General features: G+C 39.2%; 1 protein-coding gene across 4 annotated transcripts in view; it reads left to right on the top strand.

Annotated features, from left to right (window-relative positions):
* epha8 (eph receptor A8) overlaps window positions 1-12,997 on the top strand; it is a 140,964-nt gene extending 127,967 nt beyond the window's left edge. For all 4 annotated transcript variants that reach the window (XM_051948476.1, XM_051948478.1, XM_051948479.1 and 1 more), the window contains exons 17-20: window positions 6,657-6,806; window positions 6,889-7,079; window positions 7,936-8,094; window positions 9,958-12,997. In XM_051948476.1, coding sequence (XP_051804436.1) covers window positions 6,657-6,806; window positions 6,889-7,079; window positions 7,936-8,094; window positions 9,958-10,072 — 615 coding nt within the window. In that variant the 3' untranslated portion in view covers window positions 10,073-12,997. The remainder of the gene's footprint in view (window positions 1-6,656; window positions 6,807-6,888; window positions 7,080-7,935; window positions 8,095-9,957) is intronic.
* Window positions 12,998-16,411: the final 3,414 nt, after the last annotated feature.

Below are 16,411 nucleotides of genomic sequence, written 5' to 3' on the forward strand. Positions count from 1 at the left end.
ATGTTAGCTCCAAAACCATGGATCGGACATTTACCTTAATACAATAGCAGGTAATAGATCAATAGCGATACCCGAAGCTGACTTAATCTCACCACAAACGCATTTGGATAAATTTAGAGTAGGTTCAAATGTTGAGTGGATATCTTATACTGCTCACTCCTTTTCCAGATTTAATGGGTCGTTCTATTGTTTTACAGATAAAGTTCAATTTTCTAGTCATGGTTAGCACTGGCGGTGTGTCGCTCAGTTGGTGGAACCATCTAATCTTAAGTTTGCAGGTTCATTACCAGCTTCTTCCTGTACATGTAATGAGCTTTACCAACTGAAGCAACTGGAAACTGCTTCAGTGTCCTGCAATCACACTTTCAATTAATCCAGGAATTGGATATATTAGTAATTATTCAGTATTTTGTAAATTCCCCAGTGAGGAATCAGCAAAGTTTATTTTATCTTGTCTTACTTCTCAGTGTCTGAGGATGCATATAATGGGCTCTGCTAGATGTTGGGTCAGTGTTTTTTTTTTTTCATCTGTTTTTATGTTTTGTTACTGTTGGGTATTTCATCCATGTATCCATCCATTTTCTATACAATGCTTTATCAAGTGGATGGTGGGTGGTGCCTTTTATTTGACAAAGGGTCAAATAAAAGGAAAAAAAGAAAAAACTACAAATCTCACATTTGGGAGTTCAGCTTCCTGTCAATTTTATGAAGTAAACTAACAAGTAAAAATGTATTTTTAGTTCACTTAAGATCTGGAATATAGAATAACATCAAAACTAAAACAAAAGTTACAAAGTCCTATTAACTTGAGTGCAGTCGCTCTCTGAAGACCAAACAGTTTTTGGGTGTTTTGTTTTTTATTTCTGTTGCATTTTCTTCACTCTGGGCTCATTTTTCACTGCAATATAAAGTCCTGCACCTCTATATAAACAGCACGAGAATAACTACAAAGAGGGACAACACTCAAAAATTCCTTTTGTGCCGCGTAACATAGGTGTAATGTCATAAATCATGAAAAAGAAAAGACAGAATTTTGACTTTTTGATATTTGATTTTACAAAAATACGGGAAAAACAAATCCTGCAATCAACATGTATACCATTTTTCCAAGTGCCAGTCGGTGTGGCCAGTACTCAAAGAAATGGCAACTACATATTTAATTGTGTCTCTGAGTCCTTATCACATAACAGCTGTTACTAATCAATACTTGACTGCACAGAGGAGCTCAGAATTTTTCTTTATTTTTTATAGAAAACTGTTAATTTTTGGCAATTTTTTTAACCAAGACATGATGAACAGCATAATTTTGATTATCTATTCTTATTTTAGGCTTAATTTTGGTCAATTTTCTGAATAGAACAGTATGATAAGTTGAAGGACTGTTAGAAAGTTAAAAAGCTGAACTGTTTGTACAGTCGCTGGCAGATAAACGGCATCTTTCCAGTGAATTATTTAGGGACGCTTTTAGGATTCAGACGGTTAAACCTGGAGACTGTAGGGAACAAATGCGTTGAGTCCTTACTAAAAATAAAGCTTCCATAGTGTCATGCTATCAGCTCAGATCGCAGATGGAAATCAGCCGCTGACATATTTGTCTGTCACAGTCTGTAAAGGCGCAGCGATCAGATTACAGAGAGCAGGGCGATTATGTGACGCTTCGAAGGGGAAACGGATGGCAGATTGTGATATTAGAGGCACTACAGCATCATTACAACACACCTCGAATTAATGCTCGATAATAGCCGAAGATTAATACAGTTTAAATTGCTGAAGAGGTAAATAAATCTGCTTATTGTATGGACTCGAAGGTGGCAGCAAAGTCACTTTGAAGAAACTGAAAGTACTGAGACTAATTGAATTCCTCTGGGCTTTAGATGCTGAGCGGGACATCAAGTGTCTGTAATGGGTTTGAGAGTAACCTTCAAATGTTTAAAATAACCCACAGGGAGCGTTTTGTATGTTTAGGAAGTGATGTGTCCATTTGTCAACCTAATTAAGTGTCATTTTTTTTTATCAAGAATAATGTAAGTAGTTCACATACTTGCTAAGAGTTGCAAGTCTATTCCTGTCCTGAACGCAGACCAACACTGCGTCTCTTTAGTCCGTCATTGAACTCTCTGCTTGTCTGAACAACTAATATTTTGTCTCATGTTACTTGTGTACCGTACTAGTTCAAGTTTATGTTTTTTTCTGCATCAGCTTCACCACATTTCAGAGGGAAATTGTATAGATGAAATGTATTGTCCCTTTCAGGAAATTTGTCTTAGACAGCAGTGCTACTGGCTACAGGCACAGTGTACATCCAAAAAACACGAGACAAACACAAAAACAGTTACATTACATTGGCAGAGGACGGTGACAAGCATGGTCAGTAGTTATTGCACAACTTTAAAGTGCGGTGCTCATTACAGAAATCAGTGAAATAAGTAGGAACGGTTAAAATGATCAAATAACCTTCATGCTTCTCCTCCACCTGTTCCCTGCTCTGTAGTGAGAGCAGGGAACAGGTGGAGGAGAAGCTAGAGGTGTGGAGGTTTGCCCTGGAAAGGAGAGGAATGAAGGTTAGCCGCAGCAAGACGGAGTATCTGTGTGTGAATGAGAGGGACCCAAGTGGAAGAGTGAGGTTACAGGGAGAAGAGATCAAGAAGGTGGAGGATTTTAAGTACTTAGGGTCAACAGTCCAGAGCAATGGAGAGTGTGGAAAAGAGGTGAAGAAGCATGTACAGGCAGGCTGGAACGGCTGGAGAAAAGTGTCAGGTGTGATTTGTGATAGAAGAGTTTCAGCTAAAATGAGAGGAAAGGTTTACAAAACTGTGGTGAGACCAGCCATGTTGTTTGGTCTGGAGACAGTGTCCCTGAAGAAAAGACAGGAGACAGAGCTGGAGGTAGCAGAACTGAAGATGCTGAGGTTCTCTTTGGGAGTGACCAGGATGGATAGGATCAGGAATGAGTACATCAGAGGGACAACACATGTTAGAGGCTTTGGAGATAAACTCAGAGAGGCCAGAGTGGGATGGTTCAGACATGTCCAGAGGAGAGAGTGTGAATATATTGGTAGAAGGATGCTGAGGAAGACCAAAGAGGAGGTTTATGGATGTGGTTAAAGAGGACATGAAGGTAGTTGGTGTGAGAGAAGAAGATGCAGCAGACAGGGTTAGATGGAGGCAATTGTTTCACTGTGGCGACCCCTGAAGGGAAAAGCCGAAAGGAAAAGAAGAAGAAGTTAAAATGATCAAATAATAATGAGAATAATAAAAGATGGATAAAAGAGGAATAATAATAACAGATAAGAGACTGGTGGCAACAAATAAGCTGAAAGTTCCTAACATTAGATAACAATTGCAGGAAACGAAATTTACTCAGACTGTTTGTTAAGAAGAGATATGGATGCTGGGATAAAAGAGAGCTTATAGCGATTAGTTTGTGTTTGCTTGCTCTGTATCGTCTCTCAGAAGGCACAGCTAGTTACCAGAGACTTGTGTTGTATGATTCAGCTTCTACAAAGTAAACATTTGATGAGATAAAACATCATGACCCTTTGTGACAGGTTAAGCTACTTAAAATGAGCCCTTTGACTATAGCTGTAATATTTATAAGCCACTTTCACATTAAGGCATCAGTAATGATCTTCAATGAGACATCAGAGGGCGGCCGGAATCATTTTACTTACTACAGACTTCACCTCTCTCGTAACACAAATGAAACACTGAAATTAAATCTGTTCTTAATGGCATGCAGGCCGACCCTAATAAAAATGTCCTGGCAGCTCTGATGGAGCTCCGGATTCATCAGGAGAAGATTTAGGACAAATAATTCAACCTGGAATTTGTGTGGACCAACTATATTTGCCATCACATCTTGTGTTTATGAAGTTACCCCCGGTGTGCCACATGCGTAAATGTGTACAAAAATCTCAATTTAAGGAAACACTTTTTTGTTTCTGCTGCTGTGTGATGCTGCAGGTATTCATGAAAGTCAAAGGAGAGTCTTTACAGGACGTATGTGTCTGCAAACCATCACAGTGCGTGATGTAGAAAGACAAGAAAGAACCCAGAAGACCCCAGAAAATATTACCGATTACATCTCCAGGTGTATCAGTATGATGTACATTTATTTTAAAGTAGTATTAGTAGGTAGCTTATGATACGAGTGACAAGTTAAACAAGCAAAACACACAGTGTTGGTTTGTGATGTACAGCTCTGTGTGCTTCACAGAAGACATGCAAACAATTCTACCTGCACTTTTTATTATTATTAACCTTCTTGTTATGTTCATTTCTCGGGAACAGCAGTGATGTTCCTGTTGTGTTTGACCTGTGACACGTTTATCCAAAAATGAGACTAAACATTCTTTATATCTCATTAACTCCATTAATAACCATTTCAATCGATATTTATTGCGATGGTGTTCTTTACCTCTCAATGATCATGGTTCGATTAGGATAATTCATGTTTTTAAAGAAAAATGCAGCTTAAAATGTTTTTAATTGTACATTCGAAAGACCTACATATGAAATACAATACTTTTATATGAGACTGAGTTTTTAAAAATTTATTTTACTTTTTGAACTTTTTTCTTTTGATAGAGTTGGTAGTGAAGACAAGACACCTCTTCTGTTTAGGTTTGCAAATACAGTGGTGGAAATAAGTTTTTGGACACCCCATACATTTACATGTATATTGCATTAAGAAGGACTCTTAGGTACACTCTTCAAGTGCAATTTAATTAGTACAATCACAATCATAATACTAATCCTAAAAATGCCACTAAAATCTTAAAATAGAATGGTTCCATAAAAAAAAAAGAAATTTTGAGTATTTGGATAATTTTGATAGAATTTATTTTTGTTAGTTTTTGTTGTAAACAAAAAAATAATTAGTATTTGTTTGTGTCTGTCTAACGCTGCCATACCTTTTGAAACAAATATTTCCCACAAATATTGCATGATCATATTTGACATTGTGTCAATTTTTCATTTTTTTCCACCTCGGTATATGAAATGAACCATTTTCATTTTATATGTTGATTGTACTTATTGACCACAAGCTGTATCTATCTCCTCCTCTGTCCCTCCAGAATTAAGTTCCTCTCTGTTCTGTGGGTTCTAGGACCAATAAGCTGCTATGAATGTTCTGTACAGGCAATTGGTTGCAGTTCCACAGGATCTACAGGACGAACCCAAAGCTCCAGCACTGCCCTCACTGCTGTTGTAGCTTCATAAGAGCAACAAAGTGTAGAACTGATATATTCTTGACAAGTGGGACTATACTTGGAGAAAAATAGGAAACAACACAAAAGACATCCACTGACAGGGTTCACAAAATGAGAACATGTTCCGCCAGCCCCCATTTTAGAATCACTGCTCTAGCGCTGGAGTTTCCAACCTTATTGTCACACAACAGCTCCTGTCAGATCAGCGCCACTCGACATGAATCCAGTAACTTCCCGCAAGTTTAGTTTCAACTGATTTCAAACTGAGTATTATTTACCAATGCGATGTAGGCGGATATTACAGCTGTTCAACGTCTGAACTCTCTGTGTTACATTTGCATTTATAAAACTACTACTTGGAATGTAAAGATTTTTCACCACTTTTTGACTTTCTTTTTTAACAATTATCTAGTTTCTCAATATATTGCAGGTTTTACATGATTATTTTAAAGAATTTCACAAAGCTGAACATCAGGTTCTTCATTCTGCTTTTACAATTTCTGGCTAATAGTGTAATTTTGACTTTATTTTTAGAGAAAACAGCTTTTCAAACCCATCTGTTGGCTTTGAGGATCAAAGGGTTAAATCATTGATGTACTGCTTTAATTATTTCAACAGTTTAGTCATTACTATGAGCCATTGTAGCCCATTATCGTTTGCCTTTAGATAAATATTTCTACAGTTTATCCATTAACAATATATTTTAATAGTATCTCAATTACTTTTAGCAGCTGCTTAGCCATTCTTAACTGACTTTTCAACCATTTATCTATTTCATCTAGCTAAATTTTCTCTGCTTTTCAACTTCCTTGGTTTCATTTTGCCATTTACTTTGTAGTGTTTAACTGTCCATCAGTGTAGCTGAGTAAAAAATATGAGTAGTTACATTTTAGAATTTTATCGAAATACTTGAACAGTGTCCTATCCAGCTCATTTCCTAACCTTAGCATTAGCCTTCAGATTAGAGATCTCTCTATAAAAACTATGTAATGGCAATCTAATCTATAACAAATTTTACAGCTTGTTTGGGGGGGGGGGATTCTTTATTGCAGATGTTGTCTTTGTATGTCCGGTGTACAAATGGTGGGGTGACCTCATAGTGTTAAGCACTGAAAGTATTGTTGTTTTGTTCCTTTGTCAAAGAAAGTTTTGTGTGTTTTTTTTTTTAAATTAATTTCATCGTGGAAAGCTCCACAGTCTTTTCACCTGGTAGCTGCAGAAGTACCACCCTAGGGGTACAAATACACCAGACTGTGAATCAAAGCTCTCTTCAGTAATATCCAGCGTACCGTGTTCATGTTACAGAATGAACATATCAGCCAGTGCTCCAGTGAGCCTTATTGATGTGTTTTTAGTTCTTTTAGACAACTACTTCCTGGGTTTTTCAGAGTTTTTCTCAGAAATTCTCCTCCATCCTGCTTGAACTCTTCTGTGTTCCTGACAGGGTGGGAAAATCCCAATCCGCTGGACGGCCCCAGAGGCCATCGCATACAGGAAGTTCTCCTCCTCCAGCGATGTGTGGAGTTACGGCGTGGTCATGTGGGAGGTGATGTCCTACGGAGAGCGGCCATACTGGAACCTCACCAACAGAGACGTGAGGGCCGAATTCAAACACAATCCACTAACCTGTTATTTGTTTTCAAGCAGCCTCATGCATGTTTCGTGTACATGTGCAGGTGATAAAATCAGTGGAGGAGGGCTACAGGCTTCCTGCTCCTATGGGCTGCCCTGCTGCTCTACACACACTCATGCTGGACTGCTGGCAGAAGGATCGCAACGAGAGGCCGCGCTTCTGCCAGATAGTCACTGTTCTTGACAAGCTAATCCGCAACCCGGAGAACCTGAAGTCTATGGACACGCTCTGCAGGTGGGTGGGCGACTGAATAGAACCACATTTGCGGCGACACACCATGGCATGCCGAGGAGTCTTTTGATTTAATTTGGCCAGACAGTTCGCCAGCATTTAATCAAATATTGGTTTGTGTGATTAGCGGATTATGCTGCAAATCAAAGCAAGACACTGCCTGTGAGGGGCTGAGAGAATGATCTCCTGGACAATATACGGTGACAGACTGTTAGGCTACTAAGTACCCGTCCTGGTGTGGAAAGCAGAGGAAATCCAGCCTCATCCCGCTGCTCTCAAACATGGGCGCCGCGGGATAAAGTTGCAGCCTAAAGTTTCCCTCAAAGTTCTCTGGCAGATGAAGCGAAGGGTCATGTTCATTTTCCGATAAGCTCATCTCTGATAGACGCGCTGTGCGTTAAGTAAAAGCCTCGCTGTGATATTGACATTGATCCACGGTGATTCTGGGAGCAGGTTTAAGAGGACACCCGGGCTGAAGCCGGACCAGTGTAAATTGCTCAGTTCAGATCCCAGGTCCTACAGAGTCAGTGGTGCGTGGAGCCGAGCATTTATGTGAGTTGAGGAAAACAGTAGGTAAAGGAAGAGGCAGAGGAGAAGGGGGAGAGTAAAGGATTTCTCCCTGTATTAATCTACTCAAAGCAGCCATCCTGCACCCACAGCCGCCACCTCTTCTCTATCATTTTAACTGCTATTGATTTCCTGTCTTGGTTACTAGTGCATTTCAAAGCCCTCTTTTACCCCAGTCGCTCTCTTTCTTGCTCACTTTTTGACTCCTCTTGTTTTCGGACTCTCTCCAACGAACCCTTTTTGTCTTTCTCTGCCTATCTGCTGCCATCTGTCTCTTTTATCTCTACTACAGTTTAAGCAGTCCTCCGCTGATGGAGAGAGCAATCCCTGATTTCAGCAGCTGCAACTCAGTAGACGACTGGCTGGACACTATAAAGATGGGCCGATACAAGGAACACTTTGCAGCAGGAGGCTACCACACTCTGGGACACGTCATAAGCATGAACCAAGGGTAAGTACTGACTGTGATGGAGAGTGATAGCTCAGTGAGCCGTTGATGGCTTGAACACATAATGTATGCAGCTTGAAGATCTAGCAAGATAAGAAATCACTACACATAGGACCCAAACAGTTTCACAGTAAAGTTTGTTGTGCACTTTAAAAAATTCTGGCTTGAACCAAAGTTTCTATGCACTTGTAAAGACCATAAGCATCATGGCAGTCTTGAGTTTTCAATGACTTTTCTAAGATGGAATCATTGAAACCCATTTGTCCTTGTCCCAAAAAAGAATCATGCATTTTGGTTCTTTTATAGATCTGTTGAAGGTCTTCTGGCAGCGTGTCAGCTCACTGTGATATGAAACTCATTTTACTGTAGACACTAGCGCCTGTGTTGCAGCAGCTTGTAGTTCATTGCAGATCTACTTTTTGGTGATTCTTAAATAACTCTTGACTATCCTGACTAACTGTCTCTGAGCAGCCGGTGATAGTTTGCATTTTCTTCCTAATGATGACACAACTGTACAATGCACTTTATACTTACAAAAAGTTGCTTGCACAGTTGTTGGGATCTGTAACTGTTTTGAAATAGCTTCAGGTGAATTTCTTGACTTCTTTAAGTCAATAATTTGCTTTTTCAGATCTTTGCTGAGCTCCAACTTTCTCACTGTAATGTCTGTGACTAAATCCAAAGAGTGTACCAATTCTATCTGTTTAAATTGACTCAGAGGGGTCAGCAGCTGTAGTCAACCATAAACACTCATGGGACGAAAAGTGGCCAGGCTTCTAAGAAACTTTAACAGAGCTTTCTATTTCACCAAAACTGATAGTTCAAGTTGCTGTATGTACATTTCTAACAGCAGAATTTGTCATATTCAGGGGTGAAAGTAGTTTTAAATTCTTGCTGGTACTATTACCAAAACCCTCCTCTCGCTCTAACTTCATGCATTTTTTTTTGTATTTTTTAGGTTATTTTCCTCTGCATTACTTTGACAGTTTTTTGACTGTTTTGTAGTGCTTCTCTCCATTTTTATTTAAAATATGCATCTGTCGATGATAACCTTTGTAAATCCAGTTTAAAGTTTTTCAGCCAATCACAAGAACGTGTGGAATTTCAGGTGTAATTTACTGCTCGCCCCGTCCCGGCGCAAGCGGCGCTTGTTGACGTCTATTGACAAGTTGTGAAAAATGTCCCAGTGCAATAAATCAAGTGCACCTATTTGGTATTCGCTGCTATTGTCCATAGCAATCACTGTGTTATGGCAGTAGACACGCATGCGCACTCACGTACTGCTGAGTGAACTCCGGTTTATAGCAGCCAGCCGGGCGGCGTACCGGTGGCAGAGCGACGTACCGCCACCAGATCTTTTGTCGGTACGCAGTACCGGACTGTACCGGCTTACTTTCACCCCTGGTCATATTTCCAGAAGACCTGTAATAAATTACAAAGGAACCAAAAATGCATGATTGTACATGTGAATTTCAAAGAAACTCAAGACTTGCATGATATACACAGTCCTTACAAGTGTATGTAGACTTTAAACTTTGCAAAATGTCAGGACTCTAGCTTCATTACTTCTGGAATTATGGCACTTCAAACATTGATGTGAGAAGTAAACCGTGCAAAAATGAGCATGGCCCACCTTCTTTAAGAAATTTTAACTCAAAAACGAACTTTTTATACATGGTCAACTCAATCAATAATAGCCACTTTATAAAAAAAAATAAATCAGTCAAGTTGAAGATGGTCAGGCATGGGGCATTCAATGAATTAAGACAAAATGATTTTCCTGTTGAGGTAAATGAAAACACGGTCCTATTCATACTTCAGCCAACATGGATCATGAAAACTCATCTTTGTGTTTGTTCCACGTAGGGACATCCAGAGGCTCGGCGTGACGCTGATGGGCCACCAGAAGAAGATCATGACCAGCGTCCAGCTGATGAGGGCTCAGGTCCTCAACAAGAGTGTGCCATCGGTGCACGTATAACTCCAATGCAGACCTTTCTTTCTGCTCAAACCCAGAATCCCAGGCGTCTGCAAGGTCTAGAGGGACTCCATGGGAACCAAGATGATCAGATAAATGGGAGAAGTACATCTGTGGGAACTTTACAAGACTTTTTCTCAAGAGATATAAAGAACAAAAACGGTGAAAGGTTTTATCTACGGGACAAGTCCGACCTTTCATTTTCTTTTCCTACCCGATTACATTTTCTGAGTTGAAATGTCTTGATCATCGATGGAAAGACTGCCTTAATTACAAACACAAATTGTTTTAATTTTATTGCTTACAAAGAGAGAGATAATTTATCAATCATGAATTTTATCAGAGTAACTATGATTTACTGAACCGGGCGAAAAGCAAGAGTACATGAGTGATGTAGCAGGTAAGGGGTGGGGATGAGGGTGTTTTCAGGATGATGCTCGCTGCCTCAGACTGAGGAGAAGCAAGGCCCTGAATGAGGCTGGAAACAGAATAGAAGTGGAAAACAGTGAGATAGGGCTCACCTGAGTTGCCAGATCGTCTCCACAGTGGAGGAGACCTATTCCACCCCAGGCTATTAATACCAACAACAGGCACATTTCTCCGCCGTCCAACCTTGATGAATGACCCCCGGAGAGCCCGAGAGCCCTCTGCCCAGTTTGAAGCTGCACGGCGCACAACTACTGTACTTCAAAAAAAAAAAAAAAAAAGTGTGTGATTCAGTTACAGTGCACTTTATTCTACAATCTCTCTGTGATGTAGAGGCTTTGCAGTTGGGTCACAACCGGAGCCACATTGTCAGTCCTTCAAAGAATCGGCTTTTTAAAAAATATATATTACATGAATATATACGTATACAGCATAAAACCCAAGAATAAATCTAACACTCATTAGTGATACAAGTAGCTTATGAGATTTCAAAATTTCACCCTGTCAACTTAAAAGAAAATATATTACCAGCCTGTAGTCCTTACAATATGTGCATAAATATGCATAATATTAAACAATATTGGCCATTTTTATATTATAAGTACTGTAGCTGATGGATTTTAAGTATATTTGGGGATTTCTTATGATAGAAAATGTATTCCAAATGCACTGCTATTTAAAGTGCATTTCTAATCAGGTTAAAAAGTAAAACAAGTGTATTTTAACTTCATTTTTTAAATTGCACTTTTTGTTTTTTCTTGACCCTGACAAAAGTAGTTTGACAAATTTATCTTTCATTTTACTGGTGAGGACTGTGAGAAAAAAGCTAGTAGGTAAATAAACTACTGTCAAACTGGTTCTGTTCTGTTGGCTTTATTGATCAGATTCATTGGATGCAGCTTTGAAATCTGCTTTAAATATATTATTTATATATTGCAATGTATATTTCTCGCATCCTATCAGGCTACATGCTTTTATTTTGTTAATTTCAGATATGGAAATGCATTTTCATGTCACTTAAAGGCGTTTTCAATGCATTTGCAAGATCCTAGATGAAGGAAATTACATTTGCCAAAAAGCTCATCAGTTAATCTTATTTTTTTTGCTTTTTTTTATGTGCTAGAAAAGTATCTGGCAGCTGTCTAATTCTAAAATATAGCCGATGTTCACTAGCTTGTACTACATCATCCATTGTTTAGAGGAGTGCTTATTGCATTATAGATACTGCTGAACATATCAAATTCCAAGTCAGTCATTTTTGCAAAATATCAATGAAAAGTTTCACAATTGTAATGTGTCTCTTGAATTCTGTTTCCATGCTGTTTACAGTGACTGCCAGGGTTTTCAAAATGACTGCCAGCGTTCCAGCGAGCCCTAAATGTGGTCCAATATGTGACCCCCATTAAACAAGACAAATTTTCACCAGCTCGTTCCAGTTAGGTCACAATTTATCCCCCAAATTAACAAAAGAAATATTAAAAATAGTACACATTTACACTTACGTAATCCCTTAAATGTTGATCCTTACAACGCCCTTAAGTATTATCCCAATATTTATATTTACTCTACATTTTCTTTTAGTTTGCAACCAAAATTAGACATCTAACAGGATGGATTGTCCAATAACCCAAATTGCTATTTCAACATCTTTTTATAATAGTTTGTGGGGAGGGTGCGTTACACCTGAAAGCCCTCCTATTCTCTTTGCATTTATGAACTTAATGGTACAGAAACTAGTTTCATTCAGGAGAACTTACTTTTGGGATCAACGTCGGCACTAGTACTATTCAGTGCAATAAATCTGTACCCCAGAGTACATATCTGAACACATATTTTTGTGTGAATGCTGGGAATATAGTCCACATAAGCTACACAGGCTGTAAAATAAAGTGTTACTTCTGATTAAATATGATTACACTGTTTGCCTCAGTGTTGATGAAAAGGTGAAGAAGAACATGTAAGTAGAATGTTTATATCTAAGCGCTCTCAAAAAGAACATAATCAGTCCTAATTTATACCCCCCGTCCCCTCCGTGCCATCAAGAGAATGTCTTTTCTTGTGCTCCTCGGTAGGTTTTTCCTCTAGATGGTTGATGTCAGTTTTTATTAGACAAGAACCTCTTGAATATGTATTATAGTGGCATTTCACTACTGGTTTCAAATGATTTCTTTTGGTTTATTTCTTTAGGATGCTTTTGAAGACACTGGACTTGAACTGAAAAAAACCCATATTTTATAAAGTTAGGATATGTTTTTGCTAGATGAATTGATTTATAATGTATACAGCAAGTTCAGTCACTGGAAGGAAGAAAAAAAATAATTTTAACAACCGGATTTATTCACATTTCATTATTTATTCATGCTCATTTGTTTTCCAAATAATACAACTCTGAGAGGTTTTATTACAGTCGATGAAACATCCTTGTTGCTAATGATAAATCATAAATGTGCAAACTGTCCATAAATACACAATAAAGGAACGTTTGTCTGTGTGTGACTGCAACAGTGATTTTCCGGCTATTTGTAATACAGTCGGCAGCAGAGTTTCCTCTGCAGCCGCTCCAGTTGTTAATATTTGTCTGTTCTTTGCACCTCGTGGATGTTGGAAGCGTTGAATTCAAACTAGTGTTTTATATGGGTTGAAAACTGCACCCTTATAGAAAAATACACATGACTTTCACTTGTGGAAAAGTATTACAGCAGGTTAGAACCTGAGGGGTACATGTAGAAATGTTTTCCACATGGTCTAATATGTCGTACTATGTCACCACTACTTCATAATATCTAAGTTTCATCTTAGAAAAGGGCAGTAATGTGTGAATTGTTTCTTCATAGCTCAAAGGAAGTAAAGGGAAACAATGGGTGAAACTCAAACCCAAACGCATAACCATGTGGAACCCATTGGATTACATGTGGTAGCTGTGGCACTGCATGATAATTTATAGGTGAAATAGTCCCATGAAGCTTGTATTTAACCCTTTCTGCTTTCCCACAAAGCACCTCCCTCCATATGGGCCATGGGTAGTGTTGACAAATGGTTTACAGTCTGGTTATCGATCAGAAGATTGAAGTTCAAGCCCCAGCATTGCCAAGTTGAACACTGTCTGTTGCAAGGGGCACATGGTGCGTTCTGACTAGTGCAAAAAGAGTGCATTTGGTTGTGCAATGACCCAAAAATGTTGAGTCCCCCCAAGGTAAACCCATAGATTTTGCAGTATTAGTATTGTATTTCCATGGGTTCTATATGTGAGCTGATGGATTTCTCATGGGATTACACATGGGTGTCATGCATATACACCTTGAAAGTGTTCCCAAACCACATTTCCAATGTGAAAAGTTGTTACACATGTGGAATTTATGCAATGTTTTCTGGTAGTCCAGCTGCTAATGCTTCTATTTCAAATGTCTACATCCAGTGTTCAAGTGTTGCAATTAAGCTTCTTTTGGTTTCCTGGTCTAAAAACTCGACTCTAGACAGCCTAGTTTCTAGAAATGGAAAACCACACCTAATTAACCGAAGCAGACAAACCAAGTTAGTGATTACCCAATAAAGGAAGTAGCACAAGCCACACATTTTTAGAAGGAGCTTGGTTAGAGACCAAAAAACAGCTAAAACGTGAGCAAATGTTAAATTTCCATTTGTTAGAAAATCAGTCACTTTTCACGATTGCGGCAGATTGCACATCAACATGACATATTTGTCTCCACAAAGTTCGATCACCAGAAGATGAGTTAAGAGAAAAAAGGTCAAGTCCAGTCCATGGGTGGACATTGTAGAGCCAGCGTATTGCTTTTGTTGATTTTTGTTCCTTTTACCGTCTGACTTTATTCGAGACATATCTTACTCACACTATGGGTTGATCTTTTGATATGACCATATAGTTTAAGTACTCTTGATTTAATAACTGATGTGACTGGCTTCATTTTGCTAGTGTTGAGTAGTTCATTGATGGGAATATAGTCACTGAGATAGGTGTTTGTCAGTCATAAGTATCATGATGTGGTTCTGAAATACAATGAGTTAGAAAGAAACATGGCTCTAAATAAAACTAATCTTTATTTGTGTTTACCAGATAAGTACATGGGTTTATGTGTAATTTGTTAGCCCTATCTCATTTGGGTTATTTGTATTATTCTTGTGTCCTTAAGCAGCCAAAAAATATGAGGCAGTGCAAGAAAATGTTACTCTTTACTGGAGTGACTCTGACTCCAAATAGCTTTCTCATAAAGGCTGTTATACAGACTGTGAGCATCTAGACACTTGAATCAAGTTAAGTTTATCAATAATTTTAGTTTAAAACAACATGAGGAAGTAGTGATTCACAGAACAAACAATGGAGAACAGTGATGAAGTCTCATTCACACTTCAGTCTGGCTGTTGATAGGTTGATTGAATTTACCACTGTCTTCTAAAAGAAGGTGAAGTGCCCAAAAGATTTGTTACTGAGTAGAGTTGCCAAAGCTCGGGGCAACTCTACCCAGAATTTGACTGCAAACTCTATTTAGCAGTGATTGCTAAACAGCTTCAAAGAGAGATTCAACAGAGAAGTGCTGCATCATTTCAGCAACACTCCAAAGATCATTTGTAATAAGCATTTTTTTCTGTGTTCTGAAAGGTCAAAGCTCAAGTGTATTCATCTAAGCCTCATCTCTGACAAACCGTCATTACTCGCTCTGCTTGGTCACATACAGGAAGCAGATTAATATTTACCCCGAGGCGTTCAGGAGCGGATCTGAACTTTGCAGCACCGCAACGCTCACTCAGGATGAAAACAACCGACTTCCTTAATGCTCATTGGGGGGAGTTTTTGAGTAAATTGCTTTTTTTTTCTGTGGGAATGAGCCCTGACCCAGCTCTGAAACATCATTTTAAGCTCAGCCCAAACAGGGATTGGGTCTGATGAATCTGTGGCTGAGTAATTGTCCTTTCCTTCACCTTAGGAGGGCTGTTAGGAGATAATCCTCTCCTTGGTGAAACAAGACCTAACACAACATCATTAATCTCATTACTGAGGCCGTGTTGCTTTGTTGCCACCGAGTCCCATGCCCAATTATCAGCTGCCGCCCTGTCCCCATGACAACAGCGAGTCCCTCCCATCGCCGGCGACCATCGACGCTGTCCCCTGATTGACTTCTCTGAGAATGGCGGCGACAGCGCTCCGTATCTGCAATCGGGAAACCCTCTGAGCCTCGGCAGTGCTCGTGTCCTCGTGTTTCTCACGGACGTCCCGCAGTCGACTTCGAACGAAGCTCAAAGCCGATAATGACAGTGAGTCAGTTTTGGTGTTTCTTATCGCCTGGCAGCAGGTCCACATCACGAGGGAGCAGCAGACAATACAGATGGATTTAAGCATTTATTGTCAAGTTTGCTTCTGTCCTTAAAGAAGTAGAACAATACAAATTGATTAACACGCGTCTAAATCTGTGTAAATCTTTGCACAATCATAATGAAGTCATTGCGAACAACCTTGGAACAATGTGTGTGAGCTTGCAGTGTTTTAATTCCACTGGTACGTTTCATCGGGCAGACAGCCAGTGAGAGACGCCATCACTGTAGACTGGTTCATCAGTTCAGTCTTCACTTTAGTTCTTTGTTATTTTTAATCTGCTCAGTGGTGATTTTTCCTGAAACAGAACACAAAATATCTTGAATCTTCATTTAATTTGACAAGATTGGAAAATAGTGTGCAAATTAAACACCCGTTTGGGTTTTAATGAACTGAGCTGCCACCTTTCTGCACCATGTCAGTGTTTTGTGAGCACAGGGGGCCGATGTAGCGAAGGATTTCTGGAGAATTTAGAACTTCCCACGGTAGTTGTAACATCATGTCAGCGTTTTTTGAGCACAGTGGGCAGGCATAGCACAGAATTTCTGGAGAATTTACAGTAGAACTTCCCACTGTAGTTGTAGCACCAC

Source organism: Acanthochromis polyacanthus, chromosome 5, assembly GCF_021347895.1.
Source record: "Acanthochromis polyacanthus isolate Apoly-LR-REF ecotype Palm Island chromosome 5, KAUST_Apoly_ChrSc, whole genome shotgun sequence".
NCBI classification, from domain to species: Eukaryota; Metazoa; Chordata; class Actinopteri; family Pomacentridae; genus Acanthochromis; species Acanthochromis polyacanthus.